Source organism: Cataglyphis hispanica, chromosome 2 (genome assembly GCF_021464435.1).
Source record: "Cataglyphis hispanica isolate Lineage 1 chromosome 2, ULB_Chis1_1.0, whole genome shotgun sequence".
Taxonomy (NCBI): domain Eukaryota; kingdom Metazoa; phylum Arthropoda; class Insecta; order Hymenoptera; family Formicidae; genus Cataglyphis; species Cataglyphis hispanica.
In genome coordinates, this window is record NC_065955.1 from 8,129,136 (window position 1) to 8,148,709 (window position 19,574).

The 19,574-nt window shown below is 32.3% G+C and overlaps 2 protein-coding genes and 1 long non-coding RNA gene across 5 annotated transcripts in view; 1 reads left to right on the top strand and 2 right to left on the bottom strand.

The window, feature by feature from the left end:
- The window catches only part of LOC126858809 (uncharacterized), a 116,372-nt gene that overhangs the window by 63,612 nt on the left and 33,186 nt on the right, over positions 1-19,574 (bottom strand). The gene's annotated exons all lie outside the window — the stretch shown is intronic.
- On the bottom strand, positions 377-4,156 carry LOC126858763 (integrator complex subunit 11). Of its 3 annotated transcripts, none has more exons than XM_050609306.1 (5): positions 4,017-4,156; positions 3,088-3,340; positions 2,573-2,995; positions 1,663-2,487; positions 377-831 (listed from the first exon to the last, which is right to left on the bottom strand). In XM_050609306.1, exons 2-5 carry the CDS (start codon positions 3,334-3,336, stop codon positions 541-543), a joined length of 1,788 nt encoding a protein of 595 aa, XP_050465263.1. In that variant the 5' UTR covers positions 3,337-3,340; positions 4,017-4,156; the 3' UTR covers positions 377-540. The 3 variants fall into 3 exon arrangements, with proteins under 3 accessions (XP_050465263.1, XP_050465262.1, XP_050465264.1); XM_050609305.1 differs by lacking the exon at positions 4,017-4,156 and adding an exon at positions 3,812-3,974; XM_050609307.1 differs by lacking the exon at positions 4,017-4,156 and adding an exon at positions 3,747-3,765.
- Positions 4,390-19,538, top strand: LOC126858735 (uncharacterized). The gene is made up of 12 exons (XM_050609236.1): positions 4,390-4,888; positions 5,388-5,563; positions 5,634-7,340; positions 7,478-7,706; positions 7,796-8,301; positions 8,695-8,915; positions 8,996-10,363; positions 10,679-10,842; positions 11,478-11,644; positions 11,710-15,532; positions 16,860-16,942; positions 17,050-19,538. Exons 2-12 carry the CDS (start codon positions 5,432-5,434, stop codon positions 17,767-17,769), a joined length of 9,120 nt encoding a protein of 3,039 aa, XP_050465193.1. The 5' UTR covers positions 4,390-4,888; positions 5,388-5,431; the 3' UTR covers positions 17,770-19,538.

Consider the following 19,574-nt stretch of genomic DNA (forward strand, 5'->3'; position numbering starts at 1 on the left):
GTAATCAACTAACAATGTCATTGGATTAGCCAACTAAGTGTGTGACGCTTTGCTAAAGAGCGGGTTCATTATACAAAACATCACGCGCCTTTAGTTACGGCCATCCGGTGGTTCACTAAGACGCGAGAGGTGGGCATCACATCTATCAAAAATAGATCGAAAGTGTTGCAAATACACACACACACACACACACACACATACTTATCAATTTTGATACATGGAATAAAGTTATATATTTTTTTTTAATATAAATACCGCACAGATAAGAAAAGAAATTTAAAAAACGTAAAGTGCAATATATATTGTTCATTTCTACTTATTCTATTTAGGAATACACACAAATATGCAAAATATAAGAAATAACATCATACTATCATTTAATCACTTGAAACTGCTTTATTCGAAAATATTTCTGTGTCAATCTTGTATTTATATGCAAAGCGTATTTATAATTGTTCCTTCAGCAGCAATAGTCGAAAAACTACATTTCAATATCACAATTCGAAGTTTTCTTGTTCGACAATTCACTTCTTTTTTTTTTTAATTCAACATTGTTTGCAGAAATCCAAGAATATAACTACCTAAATCTTCATCTTGATTAGTCCACGAAACATAAACACTTTTTTGATCATCTTCATCTCCTTCTACTTTCACCAAAACGGATTCCACCGATATAGAGCCATCTGTCAATTGGACGGTCCATCCTGACAATCTCTCTTTCAGTGGCTGCAACAATTTTAAGGTGGTGGCGTGTGCTGGACCAGGATCTCTTACTTGCACAGTGGACGTAAATCTCACCACATGTTTAGTGATACCTGCAGCCTTTGCAACCTAACAAAATATAAAAACAACAATCAATTTATTTGTGCAATTAACATATACAGGGTGTTTCTAAATAAGTGTGAGAAATTTTAAGAGATGATTCTTTGTCGGAAATTAAGGGAAGTCTTTCATATAAACATATACTCCTATATTCTTTCCTGAAGAGTTACACTCCTTTAAAGGAAGATGAAAATTAATTTTTTTTTTTCATAACTTGTTTTTGTTTCATTTTTTCAATATTTATTATAATTTTGTTTTACTCTCTTTTTTATTTTATTTTAAAATTCAACTTCTCGTAACTCGAAACTTATCACAGTGCTGTGCATAATTTATTTTTTTTTTTTTTTTCTTGAAAACTATTGATTTTACAAAAAAATAAAAGAAATAAAAAAGGTTCTAAAGGAATCAAGCTTTTTAATGCATATTTTTATAATCACATTCCGCTTCGTTAAAAAGTTCTAATAAATAATTGAATATGGGTTGTTAGTTTCACCCTTTATAACAATATAAGAAGACTACAACAATATTAATAAGTATTCTTTCTTACCAATACAAAATGTCCATCAAATTTTATGTTTCTAACTTGTCCAAAATTTGAAGTAAAAAAAAAATTCTCCTTTGGAAGAATGTAACTTCTCAGGAAGGAATATAGAAGTATATGTTTATATGAAAGATCTCCCTTAATTTTCGATAAAGAATCATCTAAAATTATTCGCACTTATTTAGAAATACCCTATATCTATATCCTAGAATAGAATATAACAATTATTATTTTATATAAATAAACAGTTTATTAGTTTATAACAATATATATATATATTTTTTTCTATATAAGATTACCTCATCAGCGTCTACGAGACACACACCATCTTCTCTCAGCATTAAGACACTATGAAGTAATCTTCGTCTCTTCGGATCTGGCGGTAAGGCTGAATATCTCTTCGCTTCGGCTTTCAACAATGCTAAAGAAGCATCCACGGGAACCTTGGAGGTAGTTGTAATAACGCAAGTCTCGCCATTCGCGGGATTATAACAACTGACACCGAATTCCTGTTTAATCTTCTCCTTCAAATATTCCATTTTGGCGAATTCCCCATGTACTAGCATAACGTTTTTTGGTTCGCAGTACTGTATCAGTTGCATTATCCCTTTCGCGTCAGCATGAGCAGAGAAAGACATGTACTCTACGGCCATCTTCACCTCCACGATCTGCCGATTCTCAAACTCTATTCTGCGCGTGCCGTTTAAGACCTTATGACCCACAGTGCCTTGCACGCAAAAACCCGGCATGATAACCATATTGGCCTCGTTAGGCGCCCATTTCTTAAATATCTGCAGAGATAGGCCGGCATGCAACATTCCCGGTGTGGCAAACACCACCATCGCACCTGGATTATCAATATACGCTTTATCAAACGGTTTTATATGCTTAAAGTCAAACATATTCCGTTGTACGAACGTTTTCTTAATTTTTTGATTAGTCCAAGTGATAAACATTTTGTAATAATTATTAGCCTTCTCGGTCAAACCAAGTGCAAAGTAAACGGGCACTTTTAAATTCATTCTCTCCCAATATGTTTCCAAAAGTATACATAATTCTTGAGCGCGACCGAGAGCGAATACGGGGATTAGCACCTTCCCGCCTCTGTCGATGCATTCGTGAACCTACAACACACATGTCGAAATCGTACAAGAAAATCGACTAAACCATTATTCTTAATATAGATAACAAGCCAAAAACAAAACGTACTTTTTTAAGAAAATCTCTTTCTCTGCATCTTTTAGAATCTCTAATTGTGGTTGCATACGTCGATTCCGATATTAATAAATCTGGTCTACATTTATCTATCCATGCGGCACCTAAATGCCGATCTGGCGTCATATTATAGTCTCCTGTGTACACTATAGACTGTGATCCCACGCGAATCCAAAACATAGCTGCTCCAAGCACGTGCCCAGCATAATACGCCTTTATTTCCAATTCCGGATCGACCATGACAGATTGATGAAGCGTAACAGCAACAACTTTCTTCATGCAATCCTTTATCATTTGCGATGTGAAAAAATTGCTTTCACCTTTACGTTCGACTGCAACTTTTCTCATGTCCTCCAGCAAGATTGGCGCGATAGCCTTAGTCGGATGTGTCATGTAAATTGGTCCAGTATAACCTACCTGTAGAGAGTAGATGTATAAATATTCAAGAAAACATCAAATAAAAGAAGCTTGCTTATAAAGGTTATTAAATGCTGAAATTATATGATTACCATCTCCGTGAAATATGGAAGGGCGCCACAATGATCTAAATGAAAATGAGAAATAATGACGCAATCGATGTAATTGGTCGCGGGTCCCTCCGCGACTATATAAGAAAAATCAGGAAAGCGTCTTTCATCGTTGAATCCCATGTGCATTCCACAGTCTAACATAATGTTTTTGCCACCCATTGAGACAAGAATACAACTGCGTCCTACATCCTGCCCAGCACCAAGTGGTGTAATTTTTATATCCGGCATTTCTCTGTAAAAATAAGTAGAAATATAATATACAATGACATTACTTATATGAAAAATTGATTGCCAACCATGTAAAAAGAAAATAAATGTATTTATCGCAATATATCACATCTGCTACAAATATATACATCTTTTGTATTTTAGAAACTCGAAAAATAATTTGCTTTTAAAATAAATTTAATATATATTATTAGTGCGAAAAACATATACTGACTTCATAATATTATATCAATTAATTGACTAATCCAAATCAACCATTTTTATTACTCTTTGAATTATAATTATTTTTGTAATAATAATAATAAAATAATAAAATATAAATAAAGTGAAAAGATTAAACTATATAGAGGTAATATATCGATGCAACTGTTAGTAAACATACATAAAAAAAAACATCAAAAATTTTATACTTTTTTTTTCAGAAAATATCTTCCTTTTCTTTATATACAATATAGTTAAACATCATAGTACATACATATGCTTACTAATCACCGAACTTTTTATATATGCAGTCCCCTAGAACTGATTAGAATGAAAACTTAAAAACATCAATTGAGAGCATTATCTCTCTCTCTCTCTTTATCATATAGAGTTTGATAAAATTTCTTTTCACATTTTATTTCATAGATCTAATATACATAAAATCATATAAGATATAAGATTCATGTTTTATTCCAAACCTTATTGTATACTATTCCATTCCAGATTTTTATAGATACATGATTGGTTGGTTTCCGATCGTGTAAATGAATCTTTATGCGCACTTCGCAATTATTTGTACAAATCGGAAGCTTCTCAGCAAGAAATATACATGAACATGTCGCACGATTGGCTGTCAAATAGAAAAATTTTCGAGACTTTAAAAATTCTCTATTCGATAGCCAATTGCGTGACATTTTGTTCTATCTGTGTTCTCTTGTTGGAAAGTTACCATATCATGAAAATGCATGTGTCAGATTCTGTGAGTGGACGAATAACAGAGTGATGCATCGAATAAGGGACATGTACGTATGTACAATGTCTATAATACAGATGTCATCATAAAGATTTTATTGGAACTTGACGCGGCGGTGACGAGTAAAAGAGGGAGAGAAAGGAGTAAACGTGGAAGGAGAATAAAAAAGTGGGAGAAGAAAATTCTGAGAGATCCTGCGGCGGTCTCGGAAACTCGGAAACGGTTGTATGTGCGTTCTATGGCGAAACGTCATATATCCCGCCGATGAATGAAGCGTGCACGGAGCTTACACGCGCGTGTATACACGCACTGTTTTACGTTATCCACAAGATCCTCGCGCGCTCGTGTTATTATCGATCATATTCCGTGTGCGTGTTTATACTTCTCCCTCCTCTTTTGGTTGCCATGTTTAATCGCGAAAGAGTAAGGTCCTGACATACCACGTGATCATATAGTTTACAAACGGTCGTTGTGATAAACTGCTGAGAACGCGATACTAGCACATACGTAGAGCGCGTGCGTTATGTGTACGTAGGATTTGCGTGTCGAAGAAAAAAAGGATAAAATACCGCGCACGATTTTCTCAAGACGCTCATGGTAAGACACCTTTTCGCAAAATCATCAATCGCAAATCATAATTTTCACTTCACCGTAAATCTTTAAAATATGGCGCCATAAATCAGTAAATTGTATGTGGAATTATATCCTTTTCGAAGAAATGTTTCAACCATCTAATTGATGATTGTCATCGAAGAAATTTTACGTTACGTTAAAAGAGTTGTTTTATGTTTTAAAGGAATATAGTTTAATATTCTTTAATCGAGTTAAATGATTTAGGTTTACATAAATGTAAATAGAAGTGCTTTTTTTCATAAAAATGATAAAATGATCGATTTCATATTAATTCGTGAATTTTTAAATTTGATTATAATAGTACAATTTTGCAAAAACAGAATAGTTGGTTAAATGTATAAAAGCATTGTTTTAAATTATTAAAAAAATATTTTTTATATTAATATATAAAAGTAAATTATGATTTTTTTGTTGCTTTGTGTTGAAGCTTTGTTATATTTTATTATAATTATATATCCATAAGGATATTCATGAGGAACATGGATGATGATATGATGGTTTTATGGAATGTTACCTACATGGTTCAAGAATAAAAATATGAAGAGTAGTAGTGAAAAAGAACAGTCTGAAGATAAAAAAAAATATGTCTTCTTCTCAGATCCAGATGTTATTGCTAAACGTGCCGAAACCTCTGCTATTGTAAGTGATTTTTGTTACTATTTTTCTTTTGTGTATATGTAAAATTCTATAAATAATTTATTTATTTCAGACAGCACAGATTATATTAGAAGCACAACGACCAACTATCGAAAATCAATTAGTCAACTTACAACAAAAATTGCTATCATATCATCCTATACAGCCATATCCTTTTCCATTTATTAGCGCGGTGAAACAAAAACTTGCTTTAGGAGATTGTATTAATGCCAATTCAAAAACATACAATTCAAGTTTTCAAGCAAAGAACAATTTGACTACTTCAGTGTTAAAAGCAAATAGTACACAGAATTTGTGTCAAATTGTACAGAAAATGGATTATATTAAACCACTGAAAGTTCCAGATTTGAAAATTTCTCCCAAAACATTGGATTTCTCCAGTAGAAATAATTCTGTCTCAAAGGAACTGCCTTCAACAAAGTCTGAAATAACTGCAAAGGAATTTGCGCATGATAGATCTGACAGAACACTAAGAACTGGCGAAAAAGTACAAAGAAAATTAGATTTTTCCTTTTCAGATGGATCGTCAATTATTAATTGTGAAAATATAGAGCCATTGAAAGCGCCAAATGTGTCTATAGCATCTAATTTATGTAAGAAAAAGGAACATGTTAGAGACAGCTCCAGGGAAAAGGAAAATAAATCTAAAAGAATGAAGAAAGACGAGTCTTTGTATGAAAAGAGGGATGAATCTATGCAAGAACATACAAAACGCAGTCGAAGCCCAAAACATATTTCTAGAAAAGATGCAAGCAACATAAGATTACAAAATGATAAACCATTTCATGCTATAAAAAATAATGATTGTTTGTCTATGAAATTAAAAGACAAAAATGTTTTAATTTCTACTACTAAAAAAGATAATGATAAAAGACAAAAGTTCTTTAATGCACAATCTGTAGAATTGAAAAATAAATCTGTAGACTTTGAAGGTCGAATATCGAGCAACGAATCGCTGATCATTCCATTGGATAAAGTTACTCTGAGAGACAATAACATTAGTGTTTTATATAACATTACTGAAACTAAATCTAAAGATATTTGCCATTTGAAGCAAAAGTCTGAGATAGAAGACTCGAAATTACATTCGAATCATCATACATCTGATCATACATCTGATTCAGATGATAGACAATTGAAAGAAAAATCAAATAGTATTTATAAGGAGCAAACAAAAAGAGTGTTTGATAAAAGTAAAATTTTGAGTAACAGAAAGAGAGTCGACGAAAAACAACACAGTGCTAATACGGAATTATCAGAGGATATCGGATCCACATCTGAAACAAATAGTTTTAAGAATTGTGCTTATGTAAATTCTACACAGCCATCGAAAAGTAAAGATCTTGAAACAGCTATGGAAATTAAACAGAACATTAATTATGTCAGATCGATTAAAACTTCCGAAGATTTTAAATATGTGGAACATTCTGAGACACAGCTCACAAGCACAAGCACTAAAAAGAACGAATCATATTCCCAAAGCGTCATTACAAATAAAGAAACAACTGCTAATGATGATTCGAATAATGTAGATATCAGTACATTGCCAGAAATATTATTTGATGCTAGAAGGATCTCTTTCAGGGACGGTTATTCTCAACAAGAATTTTATGATTTAACTACGCCGGAAAAAATTAATCTTGTAAGAACAAAACGAAGAAGAAACTTGATACCAAGTAGTGATTCAGAAGTAGAGGCGAGATGTCCACAATATAAGTTAACAATAAAATCTGAGAAAGAGCAAGAAGAAGGACAATTGGTAAGTATATAAATATACATTATACATAATTATTATATTGTATATATTATACATTTATATATATATATATATATATATGTATAGGGGAGGGGAGATAAACACATTTTTAAAGTAAAGTGAGTGTATTGAAATTTTAGATGCATCCAAAAGCCTTACATAAACAGTTTCGAGCAGAACTGCAGCTTTACGACTCTTTTAACGAGTCTCTTAGGCAAGCCACAGATGTCGAAAAGTGTTTATACAATACTAAATGCGAGCAAGAACAAAAGAATTTACAAAAAGTAACTGAAAAAGATGATAAATCGGAGAGAATTGTTGAAGATGGCTGTTTAGTTGCTGTAGATGACAATAATACTGTTGAGAAAGGTAAGAAAGGTATTTTTAATAGCAAAATTATTTGTCTGAGAATATAAATTGGGGAATATACTAAATATTTCCGAAATATTTTTTATCAGCAAATGTAGCAAGAAATTCGATTGAAGATGCGAAAAAAAATATCGCCGGAATGCGGAAACCAAGAGATGAAGCACAGTTTAAGAGAAAATATTACGTTCTGAAAAATCAAACTAACGTCAACGAATCAACGGGTATTAATTATGGAAATAAAGCAGTGGTCAAAGTAGCGGAAGTACAAACTCAAACGGTGAATGATATAGCGACTCAAACGAACATATCCACAGACAAACAAAACGCGCAAAATAAATTATCGGAAATCATTGGAAAGATATATGAACAATCATCTTCGATGGAAAATGATATTCCCCAACAATCTTTAAATTCGATTGAGCAACTTGCGAATTTGAACCAAATAGAAGATATATCTATACCAAGCAGAATAAGGACCATGTCGGAGATTAGTTTACATGAAACTACCTCGTCGGTAAAAACGGAAACTGGAACTGAAATTAGTATCTCAACTCGAGATATAACGTTTTCGATTAATTATTATTTAAATTTAGAGGTAACTATATAATGTTTTATTATACTATGCATGTAAGATCATTATAATAGATTAAATTATATATTAAATTACTGCATAATTATGTTTATATATATATATATATATATATAATATGTGTGCGTGTGCGTGTGCGTGTGTGTGTGTGTGTGTGTGTGTGTGTCTGTCTTACGTCCGCGCGACAACTTCGAGATATATATATATTTAATGTTATATTGGGTTGAACGGAAAATTCGTGCTGTTTTTTAGGTTTTCTCTTAGTAAAAAACAGCACGAACTTTCTGTTTGATTCAATATATAGATTATATATATGTACATATGAGTTATATATATGTATACACATTTTTGTAACTATATACACATTAATTGAGCATATCTTTTTTTTCCATTTTTTAGATAGAACGACTTATAAGAGATGAGAACCAACGATGCAATGAAGTGGAGGAAATCGTAAATTCTAAACAAAAAGCATTGAACAATAGAACTAAAAAATTGATGATGCAGTTAGAAGAACAGAAACGTGCGTTAAGAGACACAGGACAAGACAGTCGTTCTGTTAAAAAGAAACAAAGAGCTCTGATTTTAAAGCAGCAACAAGAGGTAGAAAATCTTAACAAGTAAGTTATAGTAAATATTTGTATAATTCTACATTGCATGTAAGTACTTTTGTATTAAAGTATATTATTTATATTAATAGGACAAAAAAAATGTTTCAACAAATGACGGAAGAACGAATAAATATGTTTCAAAAACAAATAAATATGTTGAAACCGGAAATGTCAACGAGGAATATTTTAACGAAATTGAAGAGAAGTGCTGACAGCCAATCGCCGAGAAGATTATCGGGTCCTATGAAGGGTTACGACATACGTAGTAATAGTTCTAGGAGCTCTGTGATAGAGTCGGATAAATCTCAGTATGATTGCTCTAATATAGAACCATGCTTACAAGAATTTGAGAGCGACTCAACCAAACTTGACTTGATCAATTCTGATGACTTGGCTAAAAGTAAAGAATTACGAAAAAAGAATCCCGCAATGTCGCCGAAAAGAAGCGATATATCGATACACGAGCTAAAATCTCGAAAATATGAAGAAAAAATGCCAAAAGCAGATATTTTGCAGCGAAAACAAAATCAACGCGATATGAAATCGAAACGGATTCCTATGAACATAAAACAGCTCTTGGAAAATCAGGAATCATCGATTGGAAAATCACAATTATCGAAATTAGAATTAATAAATACATCAGTATCTGATTACATAAAATCCGAATCCGATCCGTTAATGGAAGAATTGTTCAAGAAAACATCGCAAGCGGTAGATCTCTCCATGCGAACTGCGACCATCGCGAAAGAAAAAGAATCAACTTCTAATATTATAACCGCTAACAATGAATCTATAGAGGAAGAGATAAACACGATAGCTCAAGATACTGTCTCCAAAACGACACAATCGTCACAAATTTCCGAAGACATATTGCAGACAAATACTAGTAAGAGCTCTAAGAAAATTGATAAATCTGTCACGAGCGATAGAGACATATCCAAAAAGTCGCAATACAGTGATGAGTTAAATGCGAATTTTAAACAAAAGAATTTCAAGTATCAAAAAATGAAATCATCTAGTATATTAACGGAAAATTTGTTACAATCCAAATCAAGTTCTCATTTATCTGAAGAATTTACCAAACATCAAGATAAACAAACAAAACTTAAGCACAAATTGCTTCACTTAGATAACAATAATGAAAGTTCAATTTTAAATGAATTAAATTTAAATGAGAGCCAAGAATTGCTTCAGATACCTGTTAAACATTCAAAACTTATAAAACGTAAAAACTTAAAATTGAGTGAAACGCCTAACAATTACAAGAGTAAGGAAAGTATGTTTAGTCAAATTTTCAACAGAAAGCTCGAACATGATGAGAGTTCTATCAGAAATGAACAAAATATGTCTACGTCTCAAATTAGCACTTTTGCTATTTCCCATCACAGTTCTAAAGAAAGTGAGAAAAATTTATCAAAATCTGTTGTCGTTAGATCGCAAGACAGACATTTGGAACAGTAAGTATAACATGTAGCACATATAGTGGATTTTTTTATTTTTTTCTTCCTATTTTTTATTTTTCTTTTCCTTTTTTATTTTCTTATATATCAATTATAAACATTCTAATATTTAACGCGAACAAAAGTGCACATATGAAAATATGTATTCTGTTAAAGTGTGTTGGGAAGTCTAATAATAAACTATGCATTCGCGTCAGATCGAGTAAAGCATTGTAAAAATAGATTCTCTGCAAAGAGTGAAAGAGTTTGCATGACGGACATGCACATGCATATTCTTAGAGTTATATACATTTTTTTCTCTGTTCTCTTCAGAATTTTAATTGCGCGCGAAACTGACCTCATATCGCGTAAGAATCGCATCAAGGAATGCATGGAGCGGTACGCGAAATTAATAGCGGAAGAAGAGGATATAGCTCATATGGAGCAGGAGGCATTTAAACTTTTTGCAACTTCCAATTTTGTCATGAAACAGCAAGGTAACATGCAAAAGCAATTCTATATAAAAGCTTCAGTACTTAAGAAAAGTTTTACAATAATTTAATGATATTATACTTGCTAATTAAAATTGATATTTGTAAATGATAATGAATTAAAATATTTGTAAATGATAATCACAATTTAAATTTTTAAGCTTTAAAGTAGTTGCCTCACAAATCACAATTAACAAGAAAAATTTGATAATTTAATATGTTAATAAATATAGTATTTACACGTCTGTACAATTTAAAAGCAAAACGAGATAATTACTATCAAAAATTGCATTTTTTTTATATGCGTCGCATACGCAAAACGTAAATCTCGAAAATCTCTTTGAATTTTAATAATTAGAAAAAAATAACAAGAAAGTGATGAAAAATTAATACACAGTAGAAGGAATTAGGAATTCTATTTAAAAAACCGAAATTATTAACAGTTTTTAGAAATATAATAATAAAAAGTTCTCACATAATATCATTTCATTGTTATTCATAGAAGTTAAACAAAGACAGACAATGCTCGTGAAATTGCAGGCAATTTGTGGTTGATTTGACAATAGCATACAGAATATTCAAGAGTTTTTTTTTATATAATTTTGCACAAATTTTGATCATAAGTCTGAGTTTTTTTATAGATACTACTATCTCGTCTGATACAAGCGATATCGAGGGAAGAATAGGACTTCTTGCTGAAAAATTGAAGAAACGACGCATTCAAGTAGCGCTTTTAAAAAAAGAAAAAAAGAAGCAAACAAAGAAACAACTACTTGCTCTAGAAGCAAATTTATCGAATCAACTTAAAGTAAGTATATATTGGATGTAATTATTTAAATATATTTCTAATAAATTCTCAATTTTCTTTAACAGAAGTACGATATGACTATCCACGAAATGTGCAAAAGGTTGGAAACAAAGAAATCTACGAAAGAAACCGACAAATTAGCTATAGAACCAAAATTATTGGCTGAATTCAAAGTACCTGAAATACCGCTAAAAAGAATACAAAACATTTATAAGAGTAGCGATTTATTGAGATCTAAATCAGAATCTGATCTTCTACTAACAAGAAATCAGTTAAAAGATCCGTTAAAGATTACAATTCCTATAACCTATGATGATAAACATAAAAAAAATAATTCTAAAAAATCTAAATACACGAACACCAAGAGTACAAACATTTCAGAATTAAAGGATACTAAGCAAACTGCTTCCGATGAATATACATCGACAGAAGTTTATGATAAGATTCAAACAACAACTTCGGGATTACTGACTGCAAATGAGGCACATTTGGAAAAATACGTTCTTTCTGAAGAAACTCAAATCGAAGGTGAAGAATCCGCTTCTGCCGAGACAAAACAAAATAGCATATCTGGCAATGTGGATGTTGAAACGAATCTCAATACAATAAGATCGGAATCGGAAGTGCAAACATTATCGGATGCAAGATCTATAGATCATAGTACTATTAACACCGACTCAACAAATAATAGACTAATGACTAATGTTGATCGGTTTGAACCACAGATTAATCTACAATCCGAGATTCGGGAAATAAGAAATGACAATATAAAATCTATTCCCAGAAAATCCCACTATTCTACGGAAAGTGCTGCACATACAGTCGCTGATTCCGATATACTTACTTATTCAAAGAAATTGGACTTTTTACAATTAAATAATAAAAATCTGAGCAAAGATATAAGTGCTATCGAAAATGAAATTAAGGTATTTTCGGAAATAATGTCGCGTTTGAATAACGAATCGAATGAAAAATCTAAAATAGATAACGATGAAAGAAATACATCACAGGATATATCAGAGATAATATCTAAATCAGTTTTTAGTGACAAAATCGCTGATACTGTAAATGAGGAGAAGCATACGATATCAGGGGAAATTAATACCGATTCTATTTCGGCAACTAATGGAAAATCAAAATCTTCAAATGATTTGAATCGTAATAATTATAAATCGGACGAAATAAATAATGAAATATCGACGATAATTTCAGAAAAAGTTCATCTCTCCGATTTGGCTCGTGAAATTGATTACGAAGCTAAAAGCAAAGAGATTATGAATGAAATAGAGAAATCGATAATATCAGAACATATTAAAATGGAATGCGATGATTATAATGCTACAACTTCGATATTAGAAAATGAAGACAAAGGATTGTTGAATGATTTAATTTCGAAGCCCGAGATAAAATCGATTTCTGAAATTTTGTCCAAATCGGATAGCAAAAGAAATCTTGATCAAAAAAAGAGTACGGCGACGCAAATTATCGATGACTCGAAAAGGTATATAAGTGAACGAAGTATTAATTTAAATGAAGAGAATTTGGAAAAACATTTTGTTCAAAGTCAAGCAAAAGAAACATATTCGTTGAAATTTTCTGAACATTCTCATTCTCCAATCATTGCGGGTCATCGTTCGAAAGAAAATTGCGAAACTCAAAGTGATTTGCGAAGCACGTGTAGTGCAGCTTCAAGTCGAGCTTTGCGTGTTGTTGCCGGTGAAGATTCAAAATCATCGGATAATATTTCCAAAGTATTGGGGGCAGAAATTAGTATCGATGATAAGAGAATATTAAAGAACCTCGATGAAGATGTTGAAACAAGTGGATTGCTCGATCATACCAAACATTCAATAGCATTTGCATCTAATACTGATCTAGATCAATCGCATGTAACTCACACGGAAAATATTTCTCAGGATAAAGACGATTGGACAATTTCTGATTCATTCCAAATCCCACAAGATGAAATTAGTTCTCAAGAACGAGATGAGAATACGAGCTTACACGTAGATTATATAGACGATGCTTTGAATAATTTCTCGAAGAAAAATTTATCACATTGCGTTGAAGACGTAATGAATCCAGATGCTGAAATTAATTTGACAAATAATGTTAATATGTCGACGTGTATTCCAAAGACAGAATCTACTAAAATCGAGGTGCACGATGTTACTTACAATAATGTATTAACGGGATCTCACATGAAAAGTAACGATGAACTTGATGATATATTAGATATAATCGCTAGAGAAAACAATCGAGAAGAGAATATTACTAATAAAGAAAAGCTTGATAACGTTATCTCAGATTCTATGGCCGAATTATTAGAAAAAGTTAAGGATATTGAAAACGATGTAGATAGCGCAGATAATCGTTTTAAAGAAATTTTATGCGATATGAATATTGGTGTAAATAATGAAACTGAAGTTTTGGATCTCTCATCATTGAATAAAAAAGCGCAAAATAAGACAAATATAGAAAATATAAGCGAAAATAACATAGACTTCCCAAGTACATGTAATGATAGACCTAATAATCGCGAAAAAGTGATAGATATTTCGTTACAAACAGTTGGTGAAATCAATGATAAATCCGCTGTAACAGTAGATTTGCATGTGGAAATCAACAATGAAGAGAGTCCACGCGAAGCGATACCAGAAATACAAGAAATTATAATAACAGAACTGGATTCAGATAGCGTGGAAGATAATGTTTTATCGGAACTTGAAATCGATGCTAAAGTTGAATTGGCTGAAGAAGAAGAATCTGCCGCAAACTGCGTAAACGAAGACAAGAAACTGTACGCTGTGACAGAAAAGAGAGATATTATAGAAATAAAAGAATGTTTAGAACCAATTTTGGAACAAGATAGTTCGGATGGCGAGCAACTGGATAATTTGGTGGAAGTTGTTGAAAGCGGATTGGATACTGTAGAAAAAATCATTGCATCGTCGCATGACTTTCCCGTATCGTTAAGAGACGATGCAGTCTCGGAAAATGAAGGGAAAACAGATAAGATTGCAACTGAAAAGATTGATGAAATCATAAAAATACCGAATGCACTAATAAACGAAAATCTCAACAAAACTTTTGACATATTAAAAGATCCAGAATACGAAGATATTTCCGAAGAAAGTCTTGAGGTGTCTGAAATTTTTGACAAAAATGACTTTTCGAAAGCAGGCATCGTAAGAAAATCTTCCAACTTACCGGATAAGTATCAAGCTACTCAGAAATCCGAAGAAGTATTAAGAATATTGGACGAAATTTCGCAAAGATCATCCGATTCTATAAGTAATTCGCAGAAGAACGAGAAAAGTGCTGCGCAGAGTGAAACGCAAGAAGAGATCAGTGAGTTACTCGGTGCAGAAGTTTCCGCGAAAGATGAAAGTTTGTCTCCTGAGATGAATAAGATGACGAGAAGCAAAATCGAAGAGAAATCTTACAAAGTGGACGATGAATCGAGAAATCGGTTTTTGAAAGGAATAGAATTACAAGATGAGCGATCGTTAGCAAAGACTATTAGCTATACGGACTTGCCCGGAAAAGACGCGGCTCCATTAAGATTAGACACGCACGACGATGATGACAAGTCCACTCGGATAATATACGAACTGCAGGAAAGAGTTTCGCAGCTGCAAGAACAGGATGGATCATCTGAATCTAGCGAAGCCGGCGATACTCCAAGAGGTGTTTCCGATATTGAGATGGACTCTCCGAGAGACTTTAATGATTCCAGATTGGACATTGATATCCTGGACGACGATTTATTGAGCGGTACTAAAGCAATGACAAATCAGAGCGACAATGAAAAAACCAATTTTCATTCGGCGTCTATCGTCACTACATCCGAGAATGACATTACGGCTATGATTGATAAATTAAAAGGTATTTTTATTATTGCTATTTTATAAATATATGTATCTCTATTATTTTATATATATAATGAAGGTATTATTAGCATAATTTTTTTATATTATATGAATTTAAAAACATAGACATATATAAACGATATACAGAGTCAACCGACAGTAGATTTTTTACTATAAGAGTTTTAAACATATAAGTCTGTATGTATGTGAATCAATATTAATCAATTTGATCTGATTGTACATATTTTCCAAATTTGAAACGCGTTATGTGCTAATGTCATAAGAATTATCATATCATCCGACATTATGATTCAATCAATGTTTTGTTATCGAGTAAATGTTTAAGCATGCGAAACAATCTAATCAAGAGATCGTATACGTTGCAAGACAATCTTTGAAAGATGCTATTCGAATAAGTAAACTGCAAGAATCGAATGACATATTTCAAGCGAAAATCAACATATATATATATATATATATATATATATATATATATATATATATATATTTTTATGTTGGGAGATAGTGAATTTTTTTCTCTCTTTACAAATTATTGTTATACACATTCTCGACTGAAATCATGCAATGCAATTATTTTAAGTGGGCTGACCATTATCTGAGAGACATTCTCGATATACATATTTACCCATCTCAATTTGTACACATTACATACTATATACAAAAACACATTTTGTGATTTTTTTTCTTTCTTTTTATAATGGCTGTGTGCTCTCCTGTGCAAAAGCATTGCCTGGTATAGCCATGTGTTGTTTATTTTCAGACAAATAACAAAGTCGAGATTATATTTATCTAAAGGTAATACACGAAACTACGAATGATACGAACATTGACTTGTTATTATCTCAATGTACAATGTCGATGTTGCATGAAATGCTTGATATTTTGATTATTAATAATCTGTATGCGCGCACAAAAAAAGGCCTGTAAATATTTTGTACATCATCACAACACAATTCATTAATTACTTATTTACCTTTCTCTTTTCTCTGAATCTCTCTATCAGAAAAGATCGTGTACAAATATTATATGATATGTCCAACACCCTGTCATAGCTTTGTACGTGCATTGAAAACATTTGTTTCTTGATATATTGAACGTTTCCTTTTTTTCTTTTTTTTTGCCTTTTCTTTCCCTTGCAATCTTCTTTTCCTTTTTTGAAGTACTCAACTCGAGTATAAATTGTTAATCCCTGATGTAATGTGAAGACTCTCTCGTACTGCTTTTCCCGAGGAACTTGTCTCTCGGCCTGTGTCTAAAATATTTGATTGATATAAATATATATATATATGTATATATTTCTCTCTTGCTTTATTTCCATACAGCTTCACTGGAACAACCTGGTCTTGAGGTCGCTGAACTGGAAGCGAAGTTGCTTCGCATCGAACAATTACAGATCGAATTGGAGGTTTGTATCTTTTATATTATTAGAATGAAATCTGTACTTTCTCTTTTATAATAAAATTATTCTTGAACAAATAGATTTAATTACGCATACGTATTATCTTTATTAAGATCAAGAAATTAGAAGCTGAGGAAGTGTCATTCTACGTTCGAGAAATACCAAATAAACCGCCGCCTCCCTATACTCCGCCTGGAGATGGCCGATTATCTGCCTCGTTAGCTTCACCTTCGACAATCACAGCTGTAATTCCATCCAATGTCGAGGAACTAACATTGTTCACTGAGAAAGCCACAACTTTAATATACAATGCTAAACTGGCCGGCGAGGATATTGCGAATTTGGAAGCGCCTGTCGAGATTTATGACTCGATCAAGGACAAAACGAGTGAAAACAGAGACAGACGGATATACAATATCTTCCTCTTCGATCTTTGCAAAGAGACCATCGTGGAGGTCTTTCGGGCAGAATACGAAAAGCCTGGTCCAAGCTGGACGAAACCGAACGTGAAAACGAAGCCTGCAATGAAAATCCCAAAGAGTGTGGAGGAGCTCATTGAGTACGTTAACAAGGAAGTTGCCACGCTGTTTGGTTTTAAAACAAAACTACAACGGGAGAACATGGTGATGCGTTGGAGTAGGAAACGTAGAGATCGCGTCGACGAGTTGCTGGCGAGAGAAGCTCAAGCCGAGGAGGACGAATGGACAAAGTTTCATCATGACGAATTGGTAGTGAAGAACGGACTCACTGTAGCTATACTGGATACTCTCGTGATGGAAACGGCAAACGTAGTAAAAATAGCATACAGTAAAAAAAGGAGACTAATGGTATAGCAATCATAATCTTTGCACCATAGACATATTTATCATATCTTGCAATATGATAAAACGAAGATAAAGAGTGTATAAAATATTCTCATGTTTTTTTCCTCAGGACTGTGTTTCCCACGTTACATTCTCAAACTTTTATTCGTTAATTTTATAACATGTAACATATAGGCTGGTTCCTATTTATTTGTTGATTATTACAATTTGTTGCTTTTTTTTTGAGCTGATATGTATGAACATTATAGTAAATACAGTAAAAAACAAGTTGCATAATGAGATAATGAGAAATATGTAAGTGACAGAGAGATAAGATAATAATATTAGCCATTAATATGTTTTATCCACACAATTCGATAATCAAACGTCCTAGGTCAGTTTAAAACTTTATCTCTTGTTAACAGCGAGTTTGACCAAGTGTCTAATTATATTTACATATGGGTTATCATAAAACAATTGATGCGCGCATAAGAAGTAATATACTTTCTGTGTATTCGAAAATGACAAGTATTCATCACTGAATATAATTGTAGAGCATTTTGTTCGATTTATCTCGCACAATATTGATAGCGGAAGTATGATCTTCTGCTATCAATATTTCTTCTATTCTATAAGTTTTACATTTTATCATTTTCATTGTAGTTTTATATAATTACGTATTGCGCACATCACTTGCGCAACAATTTATGCTCTCGTTGCACTATAATTGAACGAAATGCTCCCTCGATTGTTGTGTATGTAAAACATATTTTAGCGAAACGTATAACATAAATATAGTAAATTTCGCAATAAGTCACAAGTTGGGGACGATGGTCATATGTGCTCAATTACTTGTAAATGAAATTAACAAAATTTAAACGGAAAGACTGACATTTTGGGGCCATTTTGATCGAAATTATAAACTGTAATAAAATTAAATAAAATACACATAGATCGAAATTGTAACAGACATCGGCTATACAGGGTGAGGCGCATAAACGTTTTATCTCTGAGAATACATTTCCCTTTCTCTCTTTTTTCTTGTCTTATTACTCTTAAGTATTTTAAATTATGGTGTCTTATATGTGTTTCTCTTATATATTAGTTTTTATATTAAATCAATTGGAGAGAGATTAATCTTGTAAATGAAACATACAGATATATATAGCCCCTACAATCGTGTAGAATATACAATCGAATCCTATATAACATATTACATTTATTATTATTGACACAAACTACCTGTAATTTCATTTATTGATGGACTGATAATCGATCGATATACATTTTAGTTTGCAAATCGCGTAACGGTCGATGCGTTCCGTTGCACTTAGTTTTATGTTTATGGTTGTGATGTAAATGTAAGGCTTGCGAGAATGTACGATGGCAACGTACATTCAAATATTGTAGTGCGTGAATGCATCTTTCATAATTTTTCATTCAATGTCATCGTCTTGAATGTGCGCTACTTCTAAGTTCTTGTACGCTTTAAAAATGTAAATACTGCAGCGCTCAAGTGCTCATCGTCCAGCGTTGTTCCTATATGCACATAAGTAACACCGCTCTTTTAATTAATTTTAATTGTAACTTTTATTAAAATTCTCATACGCGAACCGCCCTGAAGATCCTTCTTCCGTTTACAGGGTACTCTTCTTAGTGTTATTCACAATCCTCTTTACATTAGCCGTTCTCGGCCATATCTGTAGTTGTTACAGAGATTGTTCACGTATGTAGTGTTGAATATGTACTTAATTAAGGTATAATATATTTTATAATAAACTTTTTTGGAAAAGAGAGAATATGATATATTTAATGATCTGTCATATGCAAAAAAT